At 46.4% G+C, this 23,142-nt stretch overlaps 1 protein-coding gene across 4 annotated transcripts in view; it reads left to right on the plus strand.

Moving 5' to 3' along the window:
- Positions 1 to 23,142, plus strand: part of SGPL1 (sphingosine-1-phosphate lyase 1) — a 60,598-nt gene that overhangs the window by 34,760 nt on the left and 2,696 nt on the right. For all 4 annotated transcript variants that reach the window (XM_043596549.1, XM_043596547.1, XM_043596550.1 and 1 more), the window contains exons 5-14: positions 1,915 to 2,062; positions 5,360 to 5,436; positions 7,562 to 7,690; positions 14,777 to 14,865; positions 16,287 to 16,392; positions 17,761 to 17,859; positions 18,487 to 18,636; positions 19,950 to 20,188; positions 21,503 to 21,649; positions 22,618 to 22,738. In XM_043596549.1, coding sequence (XP_043452484.1) covers positions 1,915 to 2,062; positions 5,360 to 5,436; positions 7,562 to 7,690; positions 14,777 to 14,865; positions 16,287 to 16,392; positions 17,761 to 17,859; positions 18,487 to 18,636; positions 19,950 to 20,188; positions 21,503 to 21,649; positions 22,618 to 22,738 — 1,305 coding nt within the window. The remainder of the gene's footprint in view (positions 1 to 1,914; positions 2,063 to 5,359; positions 5,437 to 7,561; positions 7,691 to 14,776; positions 14,866 to 16,286; positions 16,393 to 17,760; positions 17,860 to 18,486; positions 18,637 to 19,949; positions 20,189 to 21,502; positions 21,650 to 22,617; positions 22,739 to 23,142) is intronic.

The following is a 23,142-nucleotide window of genomic DNA, read 5'->3' on the forward strand; positions in this document are numbered from 1 at the left end:
TCATTTTTTAAAAAAGTTTATTTATTTTGAAAGACACAGTGCAAGTGGGGGAGGCGCAGAGAGAGACAGACAGACAGACAGACAGAGGATCCCAGGCAGGCTCGATGCTGTCAGCACAGAGCCCAACACAGGACTCGAGCTCACGAAACCTCGACATTACGACCTGAGCCGAAACCAAGAGTCAGATGCTTAACCAACTGAACCAGCTAGGCACCCCAAGAATTTCATTTTGAAATAAATGTTGTGAAGAAATTAAAATGTAATAGAGGTTCTGAGGCAGTAATTGGGGGGGGGGTGCTTTCTAATATAACTCATTATCATTTTTTGTCTCTCTTATTACAACAGCATAGTCTGTGCGTGGAAACTCAGCTTTTTTTTTTTAATGTTTATTTATTTATTTAGAGAGAGAAAAAACACAAGTGGGGGAGGGGCAGAGAGAGAGGGAGACAGAATCTCAGGCAGGCTCCACGCTGTCAGCACAAGAGCCCGACTCAGGGCTCGAACTCACGAGCTGTGAGATCATGACCTGAGCTGAAATCAAGAGTCAGACACGGAACCGACTGAGCCGCCCAAGCGCCCCCAACGCCCAGCTTTCATAGTTTGCTCCTGTTGCACGCTCTCCATTTATGCGGCATAGTTCTTCGCGTACATCTTTAAAAATATTTTCGCTTCCATCACACGCCTTGCGTCCATCACGTGCCCGAGAGCGTGGCCTCTGCTGTCTGCCGGCGCTTGCTCGGGAGGCGGTCACAGGCGTGTTTCAAAGGTGCGGCTTTCCCTGTGGTTTCACTGGGGGCCACGTCTAAGGAGGTGCTCTTGTGTTGGAATCATCCGAGGCTACAGATGGGGAAAATCTAAATGTTTGCAGTCAGATCGTGGGCCTGACACTTTCACCAGTGTGTTGCTGAAACCTTCTCGCTGTCACACACACAAATTGTGACATGTAGCCCTTTTTCCAGATCTAGCGCCCGACAGTCTCTTAGCACAGATAGCGGCCCCTGCTCTGTTTTGTTTTGTTTTTTTAAACCCTATTTCTCCTCCCCACCCCTCAGCACTCCCCCAGCACTTTTCACTACCTGACCTTCATTTTCGGCCTCTGCTGCTAAAGATAAGCCTCATGAGAACAGGAGTTATTTTCACTTGTACTGCCTCCCTTATTTTGTCCACTGCGTATCCCTGGCCCATAGTAGTAGTTCAACGAAGTAGTTCACAGGCTGTTGCGGTGAGGATGAAGAGAAAATAGCCATAGTTGATGAACTGTAGCAGAAAGGACCCCAGCCCCTCCTAGCCCTCGAGGGCCAAACAGGACAGGCGGTGGACAACCTGAGGAGGTAGAGCGCAGTCCCCCTGGCATTCTACCAGGGATGTCTTGTGCACGCACGTGAGAAGCTGTGGAGGGCCCCCGGGTTCTGGGTGTGCCCCGCGTGTGTCTGTCTGTTCAAGGAGCTCATCACCCCCTCGAGTACTAGGATCCCTCTTACCGCTTGGCTTATTTTCTGGTGGCTGTTTGTGACTCTACCTCTGTTTCTTTAGCACACACATTGTAGCTGTTGCCAGGACAGGAATAAGGTCCAAGTACTGCTCTCAGAGAGGTGCCGGCCCTGGCAAACGCGAAGCGTTCACGTTTACGCGCTCACCACGTAAAGCAGTGGTGAGGTGAGCACGGCAGAGGAAAGGCGTGGGGAATTGGATGCATCTTTGACTTTCAGAGAGAAAGATGACGTTTAGTCTTCTAAGAGACATTCCAGAAAACAGCAGGTAGTCAGAGTGTCACCACATCTTGTTAAGAACAAGATGCCATCGTCCCCGTTTTGCACGCTCGTGTCATGCCCGGCCTTGAGCGGCTGACTTGGTCTCTGCTCCCCACACTGTATGCTTCCATCTCCGTGTTAACTTTCTCTCTTACCTTTGGAGATCCAAGATAACTTGAACAAGACCAAGGATGATATTAGCAAGAATATGTCGTTCCTGAAAGTGGACAAAGAATACGTGAAAGCCCTGCCCGTTCAAGGTCTGAGCTCGTCGGCGGTTCTGGAGAAACTCAAGGAATACAGCTCTATGGGTATGATTCTCGGCAAATGCAAGCTGTTGACTTCCTTAACGTGGCTGGTCTGGTCATCGTTTCATGATTGTACAGGTTAAGAACAGTTCACCCTTGGAACTTAGATGCTTGTGAGAGCCCGCCCCGTCTCAGAGGCTGAATTTCTTTCTTTCTTTTTTTTTTTTTAAAGTTTATTATTTTTTTTTTGACAGAGAGAGAGAGACAGAGCATGAGTGGGGGAGGGGCAGAGAGAGAGGGAGACACAGAATCCAAAGCAGGCTCCAGGCTCTGAGCTGTCAGCGCAGAGCCCGATGCGGGGCTCGAACTTACGGACCGCGAGATCATGACCTGAGCCGGAGTCAGACACTCAACTGACTGAGCCACCCAGGTGCCCCTGAATTTCTTTTTTTAAAAAATTATATGTAAATTCATCCTTCATCCATAAAGCAAAACAGTCTCCTGAGACAGTGGAACTTAGTCCCATTTCCTTTGGTAAGCCTGAATAAAATAGGTACATTTGTCTTTAAAAAAAAAACAATGAAAATGAAATACGGATTCATTATAGAAATTGTGAAATCTGCACAAAGGCACAAAAGAAAATAAAAAGTGACTCTAATTCTGTCATCCAAGATAAACACAGATGAGATCCACATATAAGTCAGAGGTGTCAGTGTTTTTGTGTAACACAAACACACGTACACATACAGGTACATGCATGAGTGTATAAGGGAAGGATGAATATACTGAGTAGCTCAGTGTTTAAGAGTGTAGCCCACGGACTCAGCCTGGATTCCCACTCTGGTTAGGCCACTTAAATATGATCTTGGGTGAGTTACTTGACCTGTGTCTCAGTCTCTGTCTTTCTACAGTAGGGAGCATGATAATAGAACTTATTTGAATAATCATAGAGATCAAACAGGATGATACAGGTAAACGTATAATAACTGGCATATAGTAAGTACTCAATAAATGTTAACTTATGAATACAAATACATGTTTGTTACAGATTAAGATCATATTACAAATATTTTAAAAAATAAGCTTTCTGGTTTGTCATCATTTTAGATTTATTTTAAAAAAAAAATTTTTTTTTTTTTTTTAATGTTTACTTATTTTTGAGACAGAGAGAGACACAGCATGAACGGGGGCGGGGCAGAGAGAGAGGGAGACACAGAATCGGAAGCAGGCTCCAGGCTCCAAGCAGGCTCTGAGCCATCAGCCCAGAGCCCGACGCGGGGCTCGAACCCAAGGACCGTGAGATCGTGACCTGAGCTGAAGTCGGACGCTCAACCGACTGAGCCACCCAGGCGCCCCTTTTCTTTTTTTTTTTTTTTTTAATTTTTTTTTTCATCATTTTAGATTTAAAGAGAACTTGCAAATGTCCTACATACAGAGATTTCCCATACGCCCCTCACCCTGCTTCTCCTGATGTTAACACCTAAACTAACCACGTTAACACTGCTTAAAACAGTAGTTAACTAAACCGCAAATTCTGTTCCTGTCTCACCAGCTTTTCCTCTAGTGTCCAGGATACCACATTGCATTTCAACAAACACACTTAAAATTTTCTGCTTGACGTGTTGAGTTTTTGACATCAGATTGTATAAAATTAGATGCAGTCCAGGATTTATAGGTGATGGAAAGCAGGGATCGGCACTCTGAGACCTTTGTATTAAAAGTTTCCATGATTATGAGGGCAGATTGCTGCCACTCTATTTCCTTCCTTTCCATTTTTAACTCGTTGTCCATTGCCATATTCTGTAGCACAGGTAAGATGACAGGAAATGAAACCATGTATCCTATTTTCGAAAGGCTGGTGGCCTCCAATCTGAAGACATGCATGATACAGTCAGTCCAGTGTCCTTTAAGGAAGAGGGAAAGTCACCCTGGCAGCAAGCCAGGGTTTGGCAGATGAGCTGAGAGTGAGGACGTTCACTGCTCCGTCTTCTCTCTTGTTGGAGCTGAAGATCTTGGCTTGATAGAGCCCGTGGCTACAGTTTTCAGTCCGTGCGTCTCTGTGATTGCCCTCTCACTGTGCACTTTCAGTAGGGCACAGCCGTCCTGTAGCGAAAGGGCCTGGGATAGCCACGCCGGCAGATTTGTTGATAACAAGGTAGACTGCCTTTGGAGAAGCACGCCAGACAGGAAGTGGAAAGTTAGACCTCGCGTTCTGGTCAGGAACCTTTCTTCTGAGCTTGATCCCAGCGTTGACCGCGTTCCTGATGCTGAGGGCTACTACATGTGTTGCTAGAAGGTTGTGGCTAATTGTCGGGGGAGTGGGTTCCAGGCTCGTGCGAAGGAGGGGACACTGAGACCAGGGGCCGATGGTACATGCATCATCATGGTTTGTCTGGTCAGGGATTCAGTTCCTGGACTCCAACTCTGATGAGAGTGTACTGCCAGTTCATACTTTCTGCCAACTCTGCTCGTGACGCTCCTCACACTTCTTTGACTGGGTAGGAAGGGAGAGAAGAAGGAACCTCTTGCAGAAAAAAGTCAAGTTAGTCATACAGAGACCAGAAAATGAGTAGAAGTAAAGGAAAATTTTTCTCCTTTAGAAGATAGTTGGGGATGATGACAGCGTCTTCGTTGCACTGTATATTTTTTTAATGTTTGTTTATTTTTGAGAGAGAGCATGCACAAGGGGAGGGGCACAGAGCATGCAAGAGAAGGGAGACACAGAACTCGAAGCAGGTTCCACACTGAGCTGTCAGCACAGAGCTGGATGCAGGACTCGAACCCACAAACTGATATCATGACCTGGGCCATAGTCAGATGCTCAACCGACCGAGCCACCCAGGCGCCCCTCGACTATCTGTATTATACCTGGGTGCTGTGAATATCTTTTCACACCGTTGTTGATAGTAACGGAAGATCTTTCATCTTTATTTTGCTGCGATAGCTCTTTATTGGAATGCTTTTTCTTGATTTATTATAAGAACACCTTTGAGTTTCCACTCAGACTTTGGGGTTTCTTTTGTACCAGTGGGGTTAACTTCGTATTTCTTCCTTATTAGAACCTGAGTGTAGGGGCGCCTGGGTGGCTCAGTCGGTTGAGCATCGGACTTTGGCTCAGGTCATGATCTCGCAGTCTGTGAGTTCAAGCCCCGCGTTGGGCTCTGTGCTGACCTCTTGTTCAGAGCCTGGAGCCTGCTTCAGATTCTGTGGCTCCCTCTCTCTCTGCCCCTACCCCGCTTGTGCTCTGTCTCTCTCTGTCAAAAATATTTAAAAAAAATTTTTTTTAATAAAAAAAAAGAACCTAAGTGTCTTCCCAAAAGTTCCTGTTTACTGACTCACTGATCTTAACTTTCTCTCCAGATGTCTTCTGGCAAGAAGGGAAGGCGTCCGGAGCTGTGTACAGTGGGGAGGAAGAGCTCACCGAACTCCTCGTGAAGGTGAGTGCCAGTCAGTTTTTCTCCTTAGTTGGGTAATTAAAATAAAATATTACGTAGGGGCGCCTGGGTGGCTCAGTTGGCTAAGCATCCGACTTCCGCTCGGGTTATGATCTCATGGTTCGTGGCTTTGAGCCTTGCGTTGGGGCTCTGTGCTGACAGCTCAGAGCCTGGAGCCTGCTTCGGATTCTGTGTCTGCCTCTCTCTCTGCCCCTCCCCTGCTCATGCGCTTACTCTCTCTCTCTCTCTCTCTCTCTCTCTCTCTCTCTCTCTCTCTGAAAAATAAATAAACATTAAAAAAGTTACTTAAGGAAAGCATATTGTTAAAAATAACTTCAGAGAGTCTCTCTTTACCCACACATAGGTGAATATGAATTGTACTGTTAGAGATCTCTTCAGTCTGTAAAAAAGTACAATACGACCTATGTTTTTAGGCTTTATACATGCCCTGTGTAGAAGGCAGATTACTAGGGAAGGTAGTCCCCCATCATTTGAGGTTATTAATGACCAGACATATTTTGTTTGCTAAGAAGGGATGAGGAACAGAAATTTGGTCATCATTTCCTATACTTCCCACATCTCAAATCAGATGATCTGAGAATGAGCAGTAGGCTCACTCATAATTCAGATAATTCTTGTTTTCTGTTGACTTTAGAGTTGCCTATCGCTTCTTCCTTTTCTAATCAAGTTTATTTCTTAAACCCTACTTTGTCATGTAAAATTGGCATGGGCCTTATAGTCTCTAAGGTCTTTGTGTTTGATTATAATAACTATGAAACTGCTCTTACCTTACTAAATATTACAGGTTTTGCTCTGCTATGTCTTGACATAGTGCTCTGATCTTATTCTCTGCCTAAAAATCTTTCAGTGGTGAGGTGCCTGCGTGGCTCAGTCAATTAAGTGTCTGACTCTTGGTTTTGGCTCAGGTCATGATCTCACCACCATGAGACCAAGCCCTACTTTGGGCTCCACGCTGAGTGTGGAGCCTACTCGGGATTCTCTCTCTCTCTCTCTCTCTCTCTCTTTCTCTCCCTTCCTCCCTCTGCCCAAAACAAACAAAACAAAAACAAAACCAGGAAAAAAAAAAAACCTTTCAGTGGCTTCCCACTACCTACAGGATAAAACCCAAGCTGCTTTTGTAGCAGAAGATGTAAACCCCGTCAGGAGCCAGCTTCCTACCTGTATTTTTAACCACTTTGTTACTTTCCCACGTGAACTTAAACTTTCACCTTTTCTCTTCGTGGCACATAGCTCACTCATACCATGTTTTCCTCCCCTTCACTCCGCCTGTTCTAAATGATGAATTCCTATTGATCTGTCACATTCCTAGTGATTCCACTCTACAGACACCTCAGACCCCTGGGGATGTTTGTTATTCCCTCCTTAGGGCCCCTTCCATCGCTTGCATGCTTCTGGTACTGCACTGACCACAATAGCTGGTTTGTGCTGGATGCCCTACTAAGTGCTTTGCGTGCGTGTTATGTTATTTACTCATCGCTAGAACCCTAGCAGGTAGGGACCATAATTATCCCCTTGAGCATATGAGGAAACAGCCTCAGAGAGGTTTTTGGACCTAAGATTACACAACTAGAGGTAACAGGCAAAGCTAAGGTTGCAAAACGGGTCTGTTTGGTGTTTTATTTTATTTTTTATTTATTTATTTTAATTAATTTTTTTTAAACGTTTATTTATTTTTGAGACAGAGAGAGACAGAGCGTGAATAGGGGAGGGGCAGAGAGAGAGACACACAGAATCTGAAACAGGCTCCAGGCTCTGAGCTGTCAGCACAGAGCCCGACGTGGGGCTCGAACTCACGGACCGCGAGATCATGACCTGAGCCGAAGTCGGCCGCTTAACCGACTGAGCCACCCTGGCGCCCCTGTTTGGTGTTTTAGTGTGTGCTTTTAACCACATCTACGCTTCCTTTCTCACCATGCTGTAAAATAATTTATTTGCATGTCTGTTTCCTCCACTATATGTTGATCTTCTTTATGTTGGAGAACACATCTTACCGTTTTTCCGGTTTCTAGTGTTGTGCCTGATACTTAGAAACTTTTGTGTAGTGCATGGTTCTTTGTCCCATGCGGTGTATTTATCATACTTCATATCTGCTTGCATTTCTTTGCAGGCTTACGGAAATTTTGCGTGGAGTAATCCATTGCATCCAGATATCTTCCCAGGACTGCGAAAGATCGAGGCAGAGATTGTAAGAATAGCTTGTTCCCTGTTCAATGGGGGACCGGATTCCTGTGGATGTGTAAGTGTATGCAGGGGCCTCCAACTATCTTATATTGTTAGCTTAAAATAGAAGAGTTTGTTGAAAACATTTTATTATACAGGTAATATGTGATTATTGTAGGAAGATCCAGATTAACAGCAATGTAAAAATGTTAACTTTTGCAATAAAAAAAACTTTGTTTTTAAGTGTATTTATTTTGAGAGAGAAAGAGAGCAGGAGCAGGGGAGGGGCAGAGAGAGAGAGGGAGGGAGAGAATTCCCAAGCTGGCTTCACACTGTCAGCACAGAGCCCCACATGGGGCTCGATCTCACAACCTGTGAGGTCATGACCTGAGCCGAAACCAAGAGTCAGGAGCTTAAGTCACCAAGACACCCAGGTGCCCCAACTTTTACAGTTTTTAGAGCACCGACATTTTATTTTACATTTAAAAAAAAATTTTTTTCATGTTTATTTATTTTTGAGAGAGAGAGACAGAATGCGAGCAGGGAAGGGGCAGAGAAAGAGGGAGACACAGAATCCAAAGCAGGCTCCAGGCTCCGAGCTGGCAACACAGAGCCCAACGTGGGGATTGAACTCACAAACTGTGAGATCATGACCTGAGCCAAAGTCAGTTAACCGACTGAGCCACCCAGGCACCCCTTATTGTACATTTTTAAAGTTTTTTTTTTCTTTTCAGGTTTTTTCTTTTGAAACATTTTAAACTTTATATGAGTTCCTATAACAGTTTAGAGAACACCGTGGATTCGCTAAATGTAAATGTTTTGCACATCTGCTCTATTCTTTTCTTTCTCTCCCTCCCTCTTTCCTCCATCCACTGACACACCCACTGCCTACCCATTGGTCTATATAATTTTGTCAAGCCATCATAGTGTTTTTTTTTTTTTTTTTAATTTTTTTTTTCAACATTTATTTATTTTTGGGACAGAGAGAGACAGAGCATGAACGGGGGAGGAGCAGAGAGAGAGGGAGACACAGAATGGGAAACAGGCTCCAGGCTCCGAGCCATCAGCCCAGAGCCCGACGCGGGGCTCGAACTCACGGACGGCGAGATCGTGACCTGGCTGAAGTCGGACGCTTAACCGACTGCGCCACCCAGGCGCCCCCATCATAGTGTTTTTGATATACTTCTCATTCTACTCGAGCTGGAAGTTTATTATTTTGCTATAAATCAAATCTCTTTTAGTTGGTTTAGGAATAAAGGAAGGGGAAATTATTATATTTAAAGACACATGTAAGGATTTTTTGTTTCAGCTGTTCTTTCTAGTAGATGTTTGTTAATTTTCCTAAACTGTGATTGATAAACTTCTGTTTAGATTTGTTACTACAGACTGATACTTGCTTTCTCTAGAAGAAACTCAGGTCTCTCAATCTCTGCTTATGCAGGGTAGTTAGATTTAACTCAGCATGCTGTAGTGGTAACCTAGAGGCACTAAGCCTATCAGATACTTTTATAATCATTATAATATCTGCAAATTTAACTATTTTTTTTTATTAAAAAAATTTTTTTTTAACATTTATTTATTTTTGAGACAGAGACTGAGCATGAGCAGGGGAGGGGCAGAGAGAGAGGGAGACACAGAATCCGAAACGGGCTCCAGGCTCTGAGCTGTCAGCACAGAGCCCGACACGGGGCTCGAACTCACGGATCGTGAGATCATGACCTGAGCCGAAGTCAGTCGCTTAACCGACTGAGCCACCCAGGTGCCCCTCTGCAAATTTAACTATTGAAGGGCCTGTCCAAAGGCAAGAACATTTTATAGTTTTTTGTTCTTTCCAATAAGCAGTAGTTGTTTTACTTTATGTTGGCACCATGAAAAATCAACACATTCGTATATTCTGTATCTAAGAGAATGGTATTCCTGGCATTCATTCCCCCCCAGAATTCCAAAGCTGTTAAAAACTGAGCCAACCATAATCCAGCAATGGGTTCCTTTATGGCATTTATATGAACAGGTGGCATGGTGGGAGAGGCCAGTATACTTAGTGTATGTGGGTATTCTCCTGTGCCACAGACTCTGTGGACTTCTAAGAGGCCACCAGTGAAGCAACCAGAACATAGTTTGGCCTTGTCTGGTCAAGTCAAGGATACACGTACCTCATGACCCTGAAATGTCACTACTCAGGGCGTACCCTAGGAAAACTGGTACATGTGTGTGTCGGGATGGATGTATACTCACAGCAGCACTGTCCATGGTAGCTGCAAACTGGCAGTAACCAGTGGCTGTCAATAGTGCGGTGGAACATTGTAGAGTAATTTGCTTCAGTCCATTGGAGCTGCTGCTCCGATTAATGCTCAAATTGGCCCATTTTGACCAGTGGGAGCCTCTTAGTTTTGGCTCTTGGGTCCTTTTGTGTGACTCATGTAGTCTTTGAAAGCTTCCTTTCTTTTTCCCTTTTTTTGAGAAAATACTTTTATTTGATGAAATATTCCAGGTTGACCTTGCATGCTTCCAGACCCTGATTCAGCCACTTGTCCAAAGAGCCCGGTCTCATTTAGAACTCTGTAAAATACTCACGTGGTTCGTGAGTCAAACTTACGGAACAAGACAGATAAAAACTCAGCCAGAATAAAATCCAGAGAGACAAATAGAAGGCACAGAAGAGGTTGAGAGCCATGAGGCTAGAGTGAGAAGGGCTGACACACATCCGACAGGTGGTTAATTAGCCAGGAGACATGGGGAACTTGGACAGGCGTAGCCGTTAGAGCAGCGATGTTCTCCGTAGCAGCAGTGGCCGGGGTGTTGTGGGTAGAGGGAAGATGGGCTGTGAGGTGATAATCGTCAGAGCCAGGAGATAATTACAGAGCTTTCATTGATTCAACTAATTGATCAATGAATTAATTTTTAAAGTAAGCTCTGTGCCCGATGTGCGTCTTGAACTCCCAACCCTGAGGTCAAGCGTCACATGCTCTACGCACTGAGCCAGCTAGGCACCCCTGCGTGGCAGTTCTTTATTGTTCCTTTGCTTGGCGTATATTTTGTTTCCTTAAATATATTGCACGTGATTATTTTCTATTCTGTGTCTAATTCCACCACTTCTGAGCCTCAACCTGTCTCTGCCGGTTTCACTCATGTTGTCTTGTGTTGTCTTATTTGTGACTTTGTTGTTGTTTCAACTGTGAGCCACTCGTCTTCCCGGGAACCTATCTTTGAGGCCTAGATGGAAATGAAGGTCTGGCAGAGAAGATGTGCAGCAGCTCCTGCCAGATGCCGGGGAGTCGCTGGGAAGCGATCTGCATCCGATGCTCAGCTTGCAGTTTCGTGCTACGGCGGTGGCGTGAGTTCACAACACAGACTCATGTGAAAGCGGTCTCGTTATCCGTTCCCGAGAGTTCTTTGTTTTTCTTCGCCTGACCGTCAGAGCCGAGAAAGCAGTTTTCTTGCTGCCCTCTTCTGCACCACTGGGGTATTTCTTGTTCCCCTGAGAATGTGGGTGCGGGTCCCCGGTCTTCAGCCGTGTGCTGTCAGAGTCCTTACCGGGGGCAGGCCCTGAGTTGATCTCCTGTCAGTTGTCACCACGGGAGTTTGGTGTCCGGGGGCGGCAGCAGCCCTCACGGCCGAGGCCGGCTCTGGCCCTCCCGTATCTGTAGGATTCTCGATGTCGCTTTGTCCAGGTTCAGTTTACTCCTTCGTGTTAGCTCAGTGGCGGGTGTAAAAAACTCTTACTGTTTCCTCAGGCTTTTGGTCGTCTCTCGCGGGAGGCCCAGCTATACGGTCAGTGTTGCCGGAGATGGGGTTCCGGGGTGGTTGTTTTCCCACGTGACCGTGCGCACTTCGCAGCCTCTTTCCCTCTGGATTTTCTCTTCCCCACTTTGCCCTAGGCTGCTCAGCTCTTCCTTGGAGAATAGGATTTCCCAGATTTGCGACCGTCCCTGTGTTTCTTGTTGGAACCCCGTTTGGTTCTCCGTGTCTAGCCAGGAGGACGCAGCTCTCCACGTGCGGAGCGGCGTCCGTCTTTCAGTCTGTCTTTTGCTAATCCGGTTCGCTACACTTGCCTCAACCTTTCCTCCGAGTCATTGTTTTTGTTCTCGGCAGGGCTTATTCTGTTTCCCATGCCTTAATTCTGTGTTGGGATCGTTTGGTACTTTGTGCTTTGGGGTCTGTGGTCTCATGATCTTGTTTTTGGTGTCCATTCAGCGCTTGTTCCCTTGAATCCACGTTCTTTTTTTTTTTTTTTTTTTTTTTTTTTTTGGAATCCACGTTCTTACCGTATTGTCCTATAGGGACCAACAGGTGTGTGGATTTCCCCTCTCTTTAGGCCGTTACCATTTTTTGAGTTTGGCTTTTGTTTTGCGTGCTGCTTTTTTTTTTTCTTTTTGAATATTTGCATGGTTACCGTGCCATTTTCTTTCATCATGGCTCATGCTCCTCAGAACATTCGAGTTTGTTCTGCTGCGTGGTGGCCGATCTCTCATGTGAGAGCATTTGGTTAAGAGCCGCTTTGTTGCATCTGTGTTGGGTTCGGTGGGTCTCTTCTGAGATTTCGTTAAGAGTTATCTCTTAGAGTTCACTCTGCCTAGTTGGAAGAGAATAACACCCTTGGGCTTTGATTGTTTCTTTAACCCGTTCTATATCCCTGAAGCCCTGACTTCAGGGGTCGGTCCCCACATTCTCATTTTGCTGGTTTCTCCTTAGCCGCCAGGGCAACCACTCACTGATCTGAAGATAAGGACACCCCCTCCATTGTTTCTCTGAAGATTTGGGGGCTTTAATGAGAGTTCTCAGGATTTTGCTGGCCCACAGGACAATTTTCAGGGCCTGGAGGGGGGATTAGGAACTGTATTCTGCTGTCTGCTATCCTTTAGAAACTTCTCCTTTTTCCTTGCCACTATTTGAAGTATATTGCTTCCGAGTATCTGTTTCTTTGTTTGGTGATTGTTACTGCAGGTTTCTGCTTCTTCTTTTCTTCCTTCTTCTGGGTCCTGCGGGAGAGAAGGTAGTTGTGGAGCGGTTTCAGCCTTCCATCTTAATCCAGAAGTCCAGCCCTGGTTTTTGTTTTTGTTTTGTGTTTTGTTTTTGCATTGCTACAGTTAAACCATGCCTCTTCCGTTTTGATCTTTTTTAGTGGCTGTGTCAGGGATCAGGAGAAGGATGGAGTCTGAGATCTCCAGTCTTTTCTATTACATAAAATTTTATAAGAGAACTAATTACCTCTGGGATTATTTCAGTTTCTCTGTTTCTCTCACCCTTCTCTATTTCTGTCTCTCTCTTATATCTCTCTGTCTCTCTCTCTCTCACATGTCTCTGTCTCTGCTGCTTTTGGTGAAAACAGTTCGGGGTTCAGAGATGGGAAAGAAGACGACAGAGCCTCATGGCTGGGCTGTCTGTAGCATGCTCCCAACTAAGATCTTAGCTCTTTCTGTTCTTTGTTCTTCAACTTAAGCTGTTTTTCCTTTTATTAACTTCATTTGCCTCAGAACGGATGAGAGGTTATCTCGTATACTAAAAGAAATTCTGTTGCCACGGAGAACAGTCTTGGCTTGTGCAAATGCCTTTGGCTACAAACAGCATCTGAAAGAAAATTCTCCAAGTAGGCCATGTTCTACTCTTGTTCTCTGACGTACTTACATATTAACAGCGAGAGTTTTTATAATGTTGGAAGAAGTTGACTAACATTACAAGTAGTTATTGAGGCTTTTCTCACTTCACGATTAAATTTCCATTTTTTTTCTTTGGGCACACAGGGCAGTGGGAGATTAGCAGCATAGTTAAACGCAGAATTGGAGTGCCTGACTGGCTCAGTTGGAAGAGCATGCTACTCTTGATCTCAGGGTTGTGAGTTCAAGCCCCATGTTGGGCATGGAGCCTACCGAATAAAAATTAAACAAAAATAAATAAACATAGAAATTGGGGGATCAGCAATAAAAATCAGAAGTAGAATGTAGATATTCCTGCCTTTACAGTCAAAGTGCACTGTTGTTTGCCCAACAAATAATGATGTTGATTTGATTCGTTATTGGACTAAAAATAGGGTGTGTGCGCTGGGTGACTAGGGGTTTGGAAATACTTTTGCTTAGGTCATCATGGGACCTTAGTAAGAGACTGACGCACTGGAGACTTGGACGTTGCTGGTCCTTTCCTGACTTTCTTCACAGCTGGTTTGGCTCCTCATGTGACATTCTGAGGTCTTATGCTAGACCACAGGACGTGCTGCTGGTTTGCAGAGCTGACCTCCTCTGTAAGCATTTTCATTGTCTCCAGCACAGAAGTGCCGGGATTTGTAGACCGGTCTCCCTTGTCCAAGTTCAGTGCATTACCTTGTGGGTGATGGTCACATGTTTCTCGAAGACTTCCTGAATCAAAATGTGACTGACTTCTCTCAGCTAATCTTCCATGTAACTGCTGACCACTGGGATTTTGTCGCCAATGGTATTTTTGTCCTATATGTGGTTACTTTAGGAAATTCCAGAAATCGCCGTCTCTCATTCCATCTCCTGTTAAGCTGTACTAAAAGAACAAATGTAGAAAGTTTTACTTCTCAGCAACAGATACTAATGGATGGCATTGGGTGAATTATTTTAGTCTTCGGGGCTTCTCAGCTGTACAATGAGGAAGTTATCTAAGCTTGTATGAATCTTCGGAGATGAGAAGTCTAAGAAAATAACCACCTAGCTCACAGTGGTTACACCACAGTGCTGTGGCTTTTTGTTTGATTGTTTGTTTGTTTGTTTTGAAATGATTCATTCTTAGATGCTATCTAAGAAGATAGCCTGATGGGTATGACATGCCTGTGTTGGTCATGGTTTATGAGAGTCACATCAGGCTTTGAAAAGTGTCAGTTGAGGTTGTATTAGGTGTCAGCTGTTAGGCTAAGTGCTCAGAATATTGTCATGAGCAGATCGGTCCCCACCTTCATGAGTTTGTAGTCCAGTGAGGGAGATCGGGCTCATGACAGGCCCTCTTGAGTGTTGGGAACCAAGATTGGGCTTAGCTGATAAAGCCAGATTTCCTTCCGGAAGACATAGCAGTGTCTGCTCTGCAGAACGCATTCGAGACCTTATCTGCTTCTGCATCAGACCGCCATCAAGATCAAAGTGGCATCGATGTGCTTGCTGATCGTTGTCCCTCACTCCACTCCATGGATGTCATCTCTTCTTTATTACAGGTGACCTCTGGGGGGACAGAAAGCATACTGATGGCCTGCAAAGCTTATCGGGACCTGGCCTTTGCGAACGGCATCAGAACTCCAGAAATGTATGTATGTGTGGCCTTTAGATTATCTGTTTGGAGTACCGCTGTTGCAAACAGCCTGACCATCTGTTTTCTGCTTCTTCTCTTCCCTCTTCCTCTGGCAGTTCCAGTCCTCATTCTTCCTTTCCTTTGCGCTTGACCCTCATCCCTTCACATTCTGCAACGTCCTGGGTGGATCAGCCAGTTAATTTTAAAGGTCGTTCCCTTTCCCAGCTCGCAAGTTTGTACACGGCATATACCGATAGCAAGAATGAGATCCTTTTTCTAAAAGTGACAGAGTGACGGGACTACATCTTTGAATTCTGTGATTTTATTATAAGTAATCTGGAGCCTAAGGAAAACTCTAATTACCTAGTTCAGTGAAAGTTACTTAAATATAATAGGCTGCCTCGGGGTGCTTCCTGAGAAGATTTCAGCCTGAGGGCTGTTTTTTGGGAGGAAAACTTTAAAAAATTTTTTTGAGATTCATCCATAATGGCACCCCATGGGCATAATTTTGATATTTGGCTGCATTTTTTTCTCTAGACCCTCTCCTTATCCAGTGTGTTTATACTGCATCCTCTGGGTTACTGTTTTCCTGCAAATGTCACTAAGGGTTTTGTTGCAGGTGATCTCATGCCTGAGAGAATAAATCACGGTGCCATCTTTCTCACACATAAATCTTAGTGCCTGGTACTTAACTCAGTAATCGAGACTTTCCTTCCTTAAGGGGAACCGATTGATTTTGAGAGTGTAGTAATTGAGAGAAGTTTGAAAGCAAATACATAACCATGGCTCAGTCTCCTTTTCAGTGCTATTTGTCTTTTTTTTTTTTTTTTTTTCTTTTTAAGTAAGCTCTGTGCCCAGCGTGGGGCTTGAACTCATGACCGTGAGATCAAGAGTCACATACTCTACCAACGGAGCCAGCCAGCCAGGCGCCCCCCATTTCAGTGCTATTTGAAATGCTGCTTCCAAGTTTACAGGAACAATGGGAATTTTCGTTTCTCACAGGCTGTGGGCTTTCAGAGATGGAAGGAACCACTGACTTGGTAGAACACCCCAGCCAAGCGGTCTTGGGTTCCTGCTTGGCTGTGTATTGTGTCAGGCAGCATGTTCCCACCAGGGTCTCCCGGCTTTGGATGGCCAACACAAAAAGGCTCTGCCTGATGCTGGTCTGATCCAAATTCCCAATCCCTCGTCTTTTACCTGTCAGCCCTCATTTATGCTTCGGATTTGCTAAATCATAGGGAGAAATTTTCTATAGAAAATCATTTGACCTCTTTTTATTTGTGGTTAAAAAGAAAAACAACATAAACACTTGTAAAAATGTGAGGAAAAATAATTAGAAGTTTGCTCTTGGGGATTTAGATGAGCTGCTAATGAGGCTCTCTCTTGAACCCTGCTTTTATCTGAATTTCATTATTTTCCTCTTCTCTATCATTTAGTGTGGCCCCCCAGAGTGCCCATGCTGCATTTGACAAAGCAGCCAATTATTTTGGGATGAAGATTATACGGGTTCCACTGAACAAAATGATGGAGGTGGATGTTCGGGTGAGTTCCCCTGAAGGGCCATTTCCTGCTGGGGACTGTGAGGTGCAGGAATGTACCCGACCGGCTGACTTTTTCCAACGTCGTGCACACATGGGCTCCAGAGGCCTTGGACTGTAGCGGCCACAGCCGACGAGCTGCTGCTGGCCGTGGTGATTGAATGTTTTCATAAATTCAGAGGTCTGATAGCAAGATGATCTATCTAGTCCCTGACTTGAGACTTCGCAGACCTTGATTTTGCTTCAGCAACATCACTTTCCCCTTTGTTTTTGTACCATGAGCACGGACTCACCTGCCCCCAGACTCTTCTTGTGGTTTTTATTGGCCTGAATCGGTATCCTTGCCAACAGAATAGTAACAATATTTATTCAGAACCAAACTACCCAAGTTATTAGCACTGGCGTTATTTCTGCCTGCCATCTTTACTGATTTATGAACTGACAAATTAATGAGTTGACAAATAAAAAATATATTGAAGGTGCCAGCTTGATGTTTTGAGATGTGTATACACTGCAAAATAATCCCCACAGTCATGCTATTGAACATACCCATCTCCTCAAATAGTTACTCTTTTCTTTCTTTTTGTTTTTTTCCTCCTTGGTTGGCATACTTAAGACTCCCTCTTCGACCTCCAGCTGATTTCAAGCATACAGTGCAGTATTGTTGTTTCGTGGTCACATGGCCATCCACTAGCCGTCCACAACTTGCTGTTAGACATCACTGAAACTCGGTGCCCCTCATCCCCCAGCCCCCAGCAAGCAGCATTCCACTCTCTGCTTCTGAGATTGACTGCTGTACCTGCCGTGTATGTGAGATCATGCACTATTTATCTTTCTGTTCCTGGCCTGCTTAGCAGTATGCCTTCCAGATTCATCCCTGTTGTCATAAATGGCAGGCTTTCTTTTTTTAAGACCGAATTGTAGTCCTTTATTTTTATGCCTTGCCTTTGTGGAGAACTTTCTAGTTTCTGGAGTGCTATACAAATTGCATCTGAGCTTTATGACGGCCCAGGGAAGTTGTAGAAGCTGTTAGTATTTTTGCAGTGCACAGGTGAGGAAACAGACCGGGGCGGTTAAGTAGTTTACCTCCGGTTTCAGCGCTAGTAAGTGGGGCCGGGACATGCTCCGCGGCATCTTCGCCCGATGCTGTTTCCTCCCACAGTGATTTGCTGTATTGTGGCCTCAGACTGTTTTTCCCAGATGGACCCCTCTGGTCTGGTTTTCTGTGCTGCCCCCATGGCAGGGGCGGTCTTCTCTCGGGTTGGAGAGGTGGAGGCAGCGGCGCTGGAGGAGCGCAGACCCTGAGCCAATAGCGACAGAGGAGAGTAATGTTGACGTGGCTTCTCATTTTCCTTTCGACTTTAACCCCTAGGCGATGAGGAGAGCCATCTCCAGGAACACTGCCATGCTCGTCTGTTCTGCCCCCCAGTTTCCTCACGGTATCCTAGATCCTGTCCCTGAAGTGGCCAAGGTACGCGGGAGAAATGGGCCGCTTGCTAGGTGGTCAGGTTGAGATTTTATGATAGAATCTAATGGTGCGGGACTCGGCGAGGAGAAGCAAGTGCGAGTTCAGATTTGTGCACAAATCCCAGGAGCCCCAGAGGAAGCCTTCCAGCTCCCTTCGGAGCCTCTGCTGTGGGGGAGGGATGACACAAGGTAGAGCCTTTGTTGAAGCTGGATACTCTGGATACTCTGAAAGAGCGCCGCTGTTTCCATTCAGCCGGGAGATGGGCTGCTTGTTAAGGGTGTGCCTCGCAGGGGGCGGTGTCCCACAGGCTCCCCACCCCGCCGTTACTAAAGCAGCACCTTTCCCCCCTACATCAGAGCGCTGCTTGTGTCCTGTTCGGCTTTGCATTGCGCTTGGGGCCCTGCAGTATTTAGATATAAAATGCCACATTTCAGATGAATTATTTTGAAGGCTAAATACATTTGGAAGATGAGCTTTATTAGGAATGTCAAAACTAGCCAGTTTTTTAAAACATGAAAGCCATCGTGCATAACGGCCTTGGGATTACAGCATACCTTTCCACCTGTGTCTTACAAAGTTTTTGTTAGATGGCTATAAATGAAATTCTCTTGCGGTCTCTTTTGGAACTAGCTGGCTGTCAGATACAAAATACCTCTTCATGTAGACGCTTGTCTGGGGGGCTTCCTCATCGTCTTTATGGAGAAAGCAGGATACCCGCTGGAGCAGCCGTTTGATTTCCGGGTGAAAGGCGTGACCAGCATTTCAGCTGATACCCACAAGGTGAGGCGGGGAAGGACCGAATGTTAAAGTAGCCATTTGATTATTTCGACTACTATCAACAAAATAAATTGGTTAGAGCGTTAGCGTCTGCCAGAAATGTAAAATTAAATCCGGCTCTTTGCTCTCACCAGGGTAGCTGGTTCAGGTGACAAGTAATAGCGAAAAGAGACCCATTATCTTGGCGGCATGTGGCTAAGAGAATTTCTGTGCCCGCTGACGGCATGTGACTGGGACATGCTGGTACCTAGGCATGTGGCCCACAGAACAAAGTTCCCTGAAGCTTTCGGATCCTTTGGGGTGAGGTCGAGGGTAGAACTCCTAAGAGGGTGTATGTTAGTGCTGTAGCTCCGCGCTGCTGGGGCTCCTGCCCTGAGCGACCGGTGCGGGCTAACGGGAGAGTCCTGTGGAAAAAGGGAAGAGCTTAGGTGCTTGGGAATGTTCAGATGCTGCTGCCCCTGGGGGACCGAGACCAAGTGTAGGTTGGTCAGGAACGCTTTTAAACGGCATCCAGATATGGAGACGGAATAGCGGCCTCGGGATGTGTGCTCTGTCTTGGCTGCACTGGCAGAGTTCTTTTTAATTTCCAGTGTAGTGGGGACCTGGTTCTCAGACTCTAAATAACGTGTACGGATCTTCCGTCAGGATCTGATCCGATTTCACCTCGGCCCCCAGCAACCCCTGTGCCCCCTTCCTTACCATCTCTCCCGGTGTCTGTCAGGGAGTGAATTTAGCTCCACGTGAGCTGCAGGGACAGTTCGTTAGGAGGGCACATTTTCTATAAGGAAACCAAGCGCACAGTTTATTTTTCAGCTGCATCAAGTAGCTTCTGGATTCTGAGCACTGTGATTTTTTTAAAAGGAAGTATAATACTAATGAAAATAACGGGAAGGGAGTCAGCTCGTGATTTGAGTTGTTCCGAGCGACACGAATTCCACCCTTCTACCCTCAAAGAGAGTTCCCTCCAGCCTTTAACCTCCTGACTTTGAATTCTTTTTTTTAATTGTTTAAGTTTATTTATTTTTGAGAGAGAGGGTGAGAGCAGAGAGAGCGGGAGACAGAGGCTGCGACGTGGGCTCTGCGCTGACAGCGGCGAGCCCACGGCGGGGCTTGGACTCCCGAACCGTGAGATCGTGGCCTGAGCTGCAGTCGGACGCTCACCCGACTGAGCCACCCGGGCGCCCCCTGACTTTGAATGTTTCACGTGGGCGGGAAGCAGAGAGAAGCGGGCGCGTGAGAGAGAGGTTTGCGGGCTGAGTTTGTGGGGCAGGCGTGCCCGGCAGAACCGTGGACTCACCTGTGCTTCTCCCCCTCAGTATGGCTATGCCCCCAAAGGCTCGTCCGTGGTGTTGTACAGTGACAAGAAGTACAGGAGCCATCAGTTCTTCGTTGCTACCGATTGGCAGGGTGGTATCTACGCTTCCCCGACCATCGCGGGCTCACGGCCTGGAGGCATTAGCGCGGCCTGTTGGGCTGCCTTGATGTACTTCGGTGAGAGTGGCTATGTTGAAGCTACCAAACAGATCATCAAAACCACTCGCTTCCTCAAGTCAGAGTATGTGTGCAAGATCGGGATTCTGCCTCGTCTCTTGCTTTGTCTGCTCGTAGGTTCGAGGCGTCTGCCTGGCCAAGCACCCGTACTCCCAGCCCGTTTACCATCCTCTGGAGACCGGGGCTTTAGGACAGCAGCTCAGGAGTGTGGTGCCGGCCCGAGAGGATAAGTTCCCTTGCTCTGCTGTGACTCGGAGGGTCAGATCCAGGCTTCGTCTTGAGCCATCGTGTCTCAAAGGACGTGTCAGCAACCGGCAGCTCTTACCAAGGGCTGATAGACAGTTCAGTGCGAACTTGAGCATGTGTCCTAACCATCCGGAGGATGTGTTTAAAATGCAGAATTCTGATTCAGTAGATCTGGAAAGGGAGTCTGAGGGTGTGCGTCTCTAGGAAGTTCCCAGTGGGAACTGAAGCTGCCAGTCTAGGAATCGCACGTGGAGAATCGCTAGTGTAGGAAAAGAATCGGGGATGAGGCGGAATGAATGGGGGCGGGGCAAGTGAGGAAATCCAGGGCTGAGCTAAGGCTGGAACTAGGCTGCGTGCTGGCTGACTTACCTGTGCACATATTACCCGCCTGTCTCTGTGGCTCACCCGGGCTGGGGAGGCTTTTGCAGAGTCCTGAAGGTGAACGAAAGTGGCCAGTTAGGCCTGTCTCATTTGAAAGAAGCCTGCGTATACCCAGCTGGTAGACCTGTGTGTTGAGAGCTGCTGTACCATTTCATGCATTAGGCATGACATGTAGGACTTTAAACTGTGGAGATAGATGATTTTGCCAGGATTTTTTTTTTTTTTTACTGTGCATTTTTTTTTTTAATTTTTTAAATGTTTACTTATTGTTGAGAGAGAGAAAAAAAAATGCGAGTGGGGGAGGGGCAGAGAGAGGGAGACAGAATCCGAAGTAGGCTCCAGGCTCCGAGCTATCAGCACAGAGCCTGACGTGGGGCTCGAACCCATGAGGCCCGAGATCATCACCGGAGCTATCGGACACTCAATTGACTGAACCACCCAGGCTCCCCTTAACGTGCATCTTTTATGCCTCAGATGCCTCTCAGGCATATCAGAATTTGGGAGTTGGGCAGATAGGGTAAGAGCCGATGATTCTGACTCATTGGAGCTTGGTGGGATTTGGGCCTTTGAATACTTGTAATGTTTGGGGACCACTGCTCTCAGTCTAGCCACCTGATTTTAGAAGGTGAGAGAGCTGAGGCCCTAAAAGATTAGATTGTGTTATAGGGGAGACATTGAATGATTAGAGAGGTGATGGCCCGAGGAGTGTATGTGGCTGAACTTCCTTTCTGTTCCTTTTTTTTGTTTTCAGGCTGGAAAATATCAAAGGCATCTTTGTTTTTGGGAATCCTCAGTTGTCAGTCATAGCTCTGGGCTCCCGAGATTTTGACATCTACCGACTGTTTAACCTGATGACTGCCAAGGGATGGAACCTGAACCACCTGCAGTTCCCACCCAGGTAAGCTGGAGGAGCCTCTTCCCTTCCTGCGCGCCGTGGCTCCCAAAGAACTCGGGTGGCAAGGTGACCCGAAGCGTAGAGATCGGCTATGAGGCCGGGCACCGCAGTGGCAACTGTAGTAGCCGTAGGATTGCGTCTTGCCATCTGGAATTACTCTGTATCCAGAACAAGACGATTAGTTTTAAAACTAGCAAAATTAGGTGGCAGCCTCTTGAGACCAGTGGCCGGTCATGAGACGCCTCCCCACCGCCCCTGCCATCTTTCTAGGCTGTGCTCTCCCTACCCGTCTTGTGCACCCCCATCACATGGTGCCTACAAACTGACTGCTTCCCTCAAAACCTCCCTTAGGGCCTCTAATCGTTCAGGTCCGCTGCTCTCTCCTTTAATATGCCTTTGTAATCTAACCTTCCATGATGCTTATAAATAAATAAACACTCCACCCCAACGGCAGAGGTCTCTCCTGTGTCTTCTATGTACCCCGATCCCTTTGACTTCGTGGTGCCATTGCCAGTCCTGTGTGGACTCAATTTATTCCTCTTCACTATCCCTCTGTTCCTCAGTCTCCCTCCAGGGGGAGTTAGAGTTGCTTCTTTGCCTTGAAGTCCTTCAAGACCCCCGCCCTGTGGCCCTGTCCCCATGAAGGTGTATCATCTAAGATGAAAGCATCCCCTTGGTGGTCACGTGGCTCAAGGCCTAGCAGTTGACCGTTTTGGAGGGGAGGGGTGGGACAGAGCTGGCAGCTGTATTCATTCTGTCAGGATGTTCTCGATCATGCTGAGGCATGAAGCCCTCATGTCAGCCCATGCTCGACAGCCCATGTATTTGATCTCCCTGATTCCCAGGACTGGGAACACTCGTCACAAATCACATGAAGAAGCAAGCGATAAATTCCTGTGTGGGGGGCTGCTTTATTTTAGAACTTTTTTCCCCCGAGGTTCATCTCTGTCTGTGTCTGTCTTCTCCCGTAGTATTCATTTCTGCATCACGCTGGTACACACTCGGAAGCGAGTAGCCATACAGTTCCTAAAGGACATCCGGGAGTCTGTCACTCAGATCATGAAGAATCCTAAAGCAAAGACCACAGGAATGGTAGGGACACTTGGGATTTTTTTCTTCCTGTGGAAGTTTAGGTATCCTGGGGGGGGTTGGAAGAACCAAGTGACCTCGAGTCTGTTCCTGCCTCTGTTATGTCTCCACAAACCTTATTACTCCAAGCTGATAATCTCTGCCTCACCCGTGTCCAAGGTGTTTGGTCTCAAATGAAGTATGCTATGTAGAAAGCACCTTATAAATTTAAAAGTGCCATACAAAGGCAGGTGGTGGTCCTGTCCCTTTGAAAAGAAAGTTTTGACACAGGAAAGGCAACAGCCTGCCTTTTCTGGAATTTTCTACAGCAAATCCCATAGGCTGGTTCCTTTGGGCAGAAAGGCAGACTGGCAAGTACCTGTGAAAAACTGTCTGGGTGGGCATGGAGTGGGGAGAAGAGGGACATG

The sequence above is a fragment of the Prionailurus bengalensis genome, chromosome D2 (genome assembly GCF_016509475.1).
Source record: "Prionailurus bengalensis isolate Pbe53 chromosome D2, Fcat_Pben_1.1_paternal_pri, whole genome shotgun sequence".
Classification (NCBI taxonomy): Eukaryota; Metazoa; Chordata; class Mammalia; order Carnivora; family Felidae; genus Prionailurus; species Prionailurus bengalensis.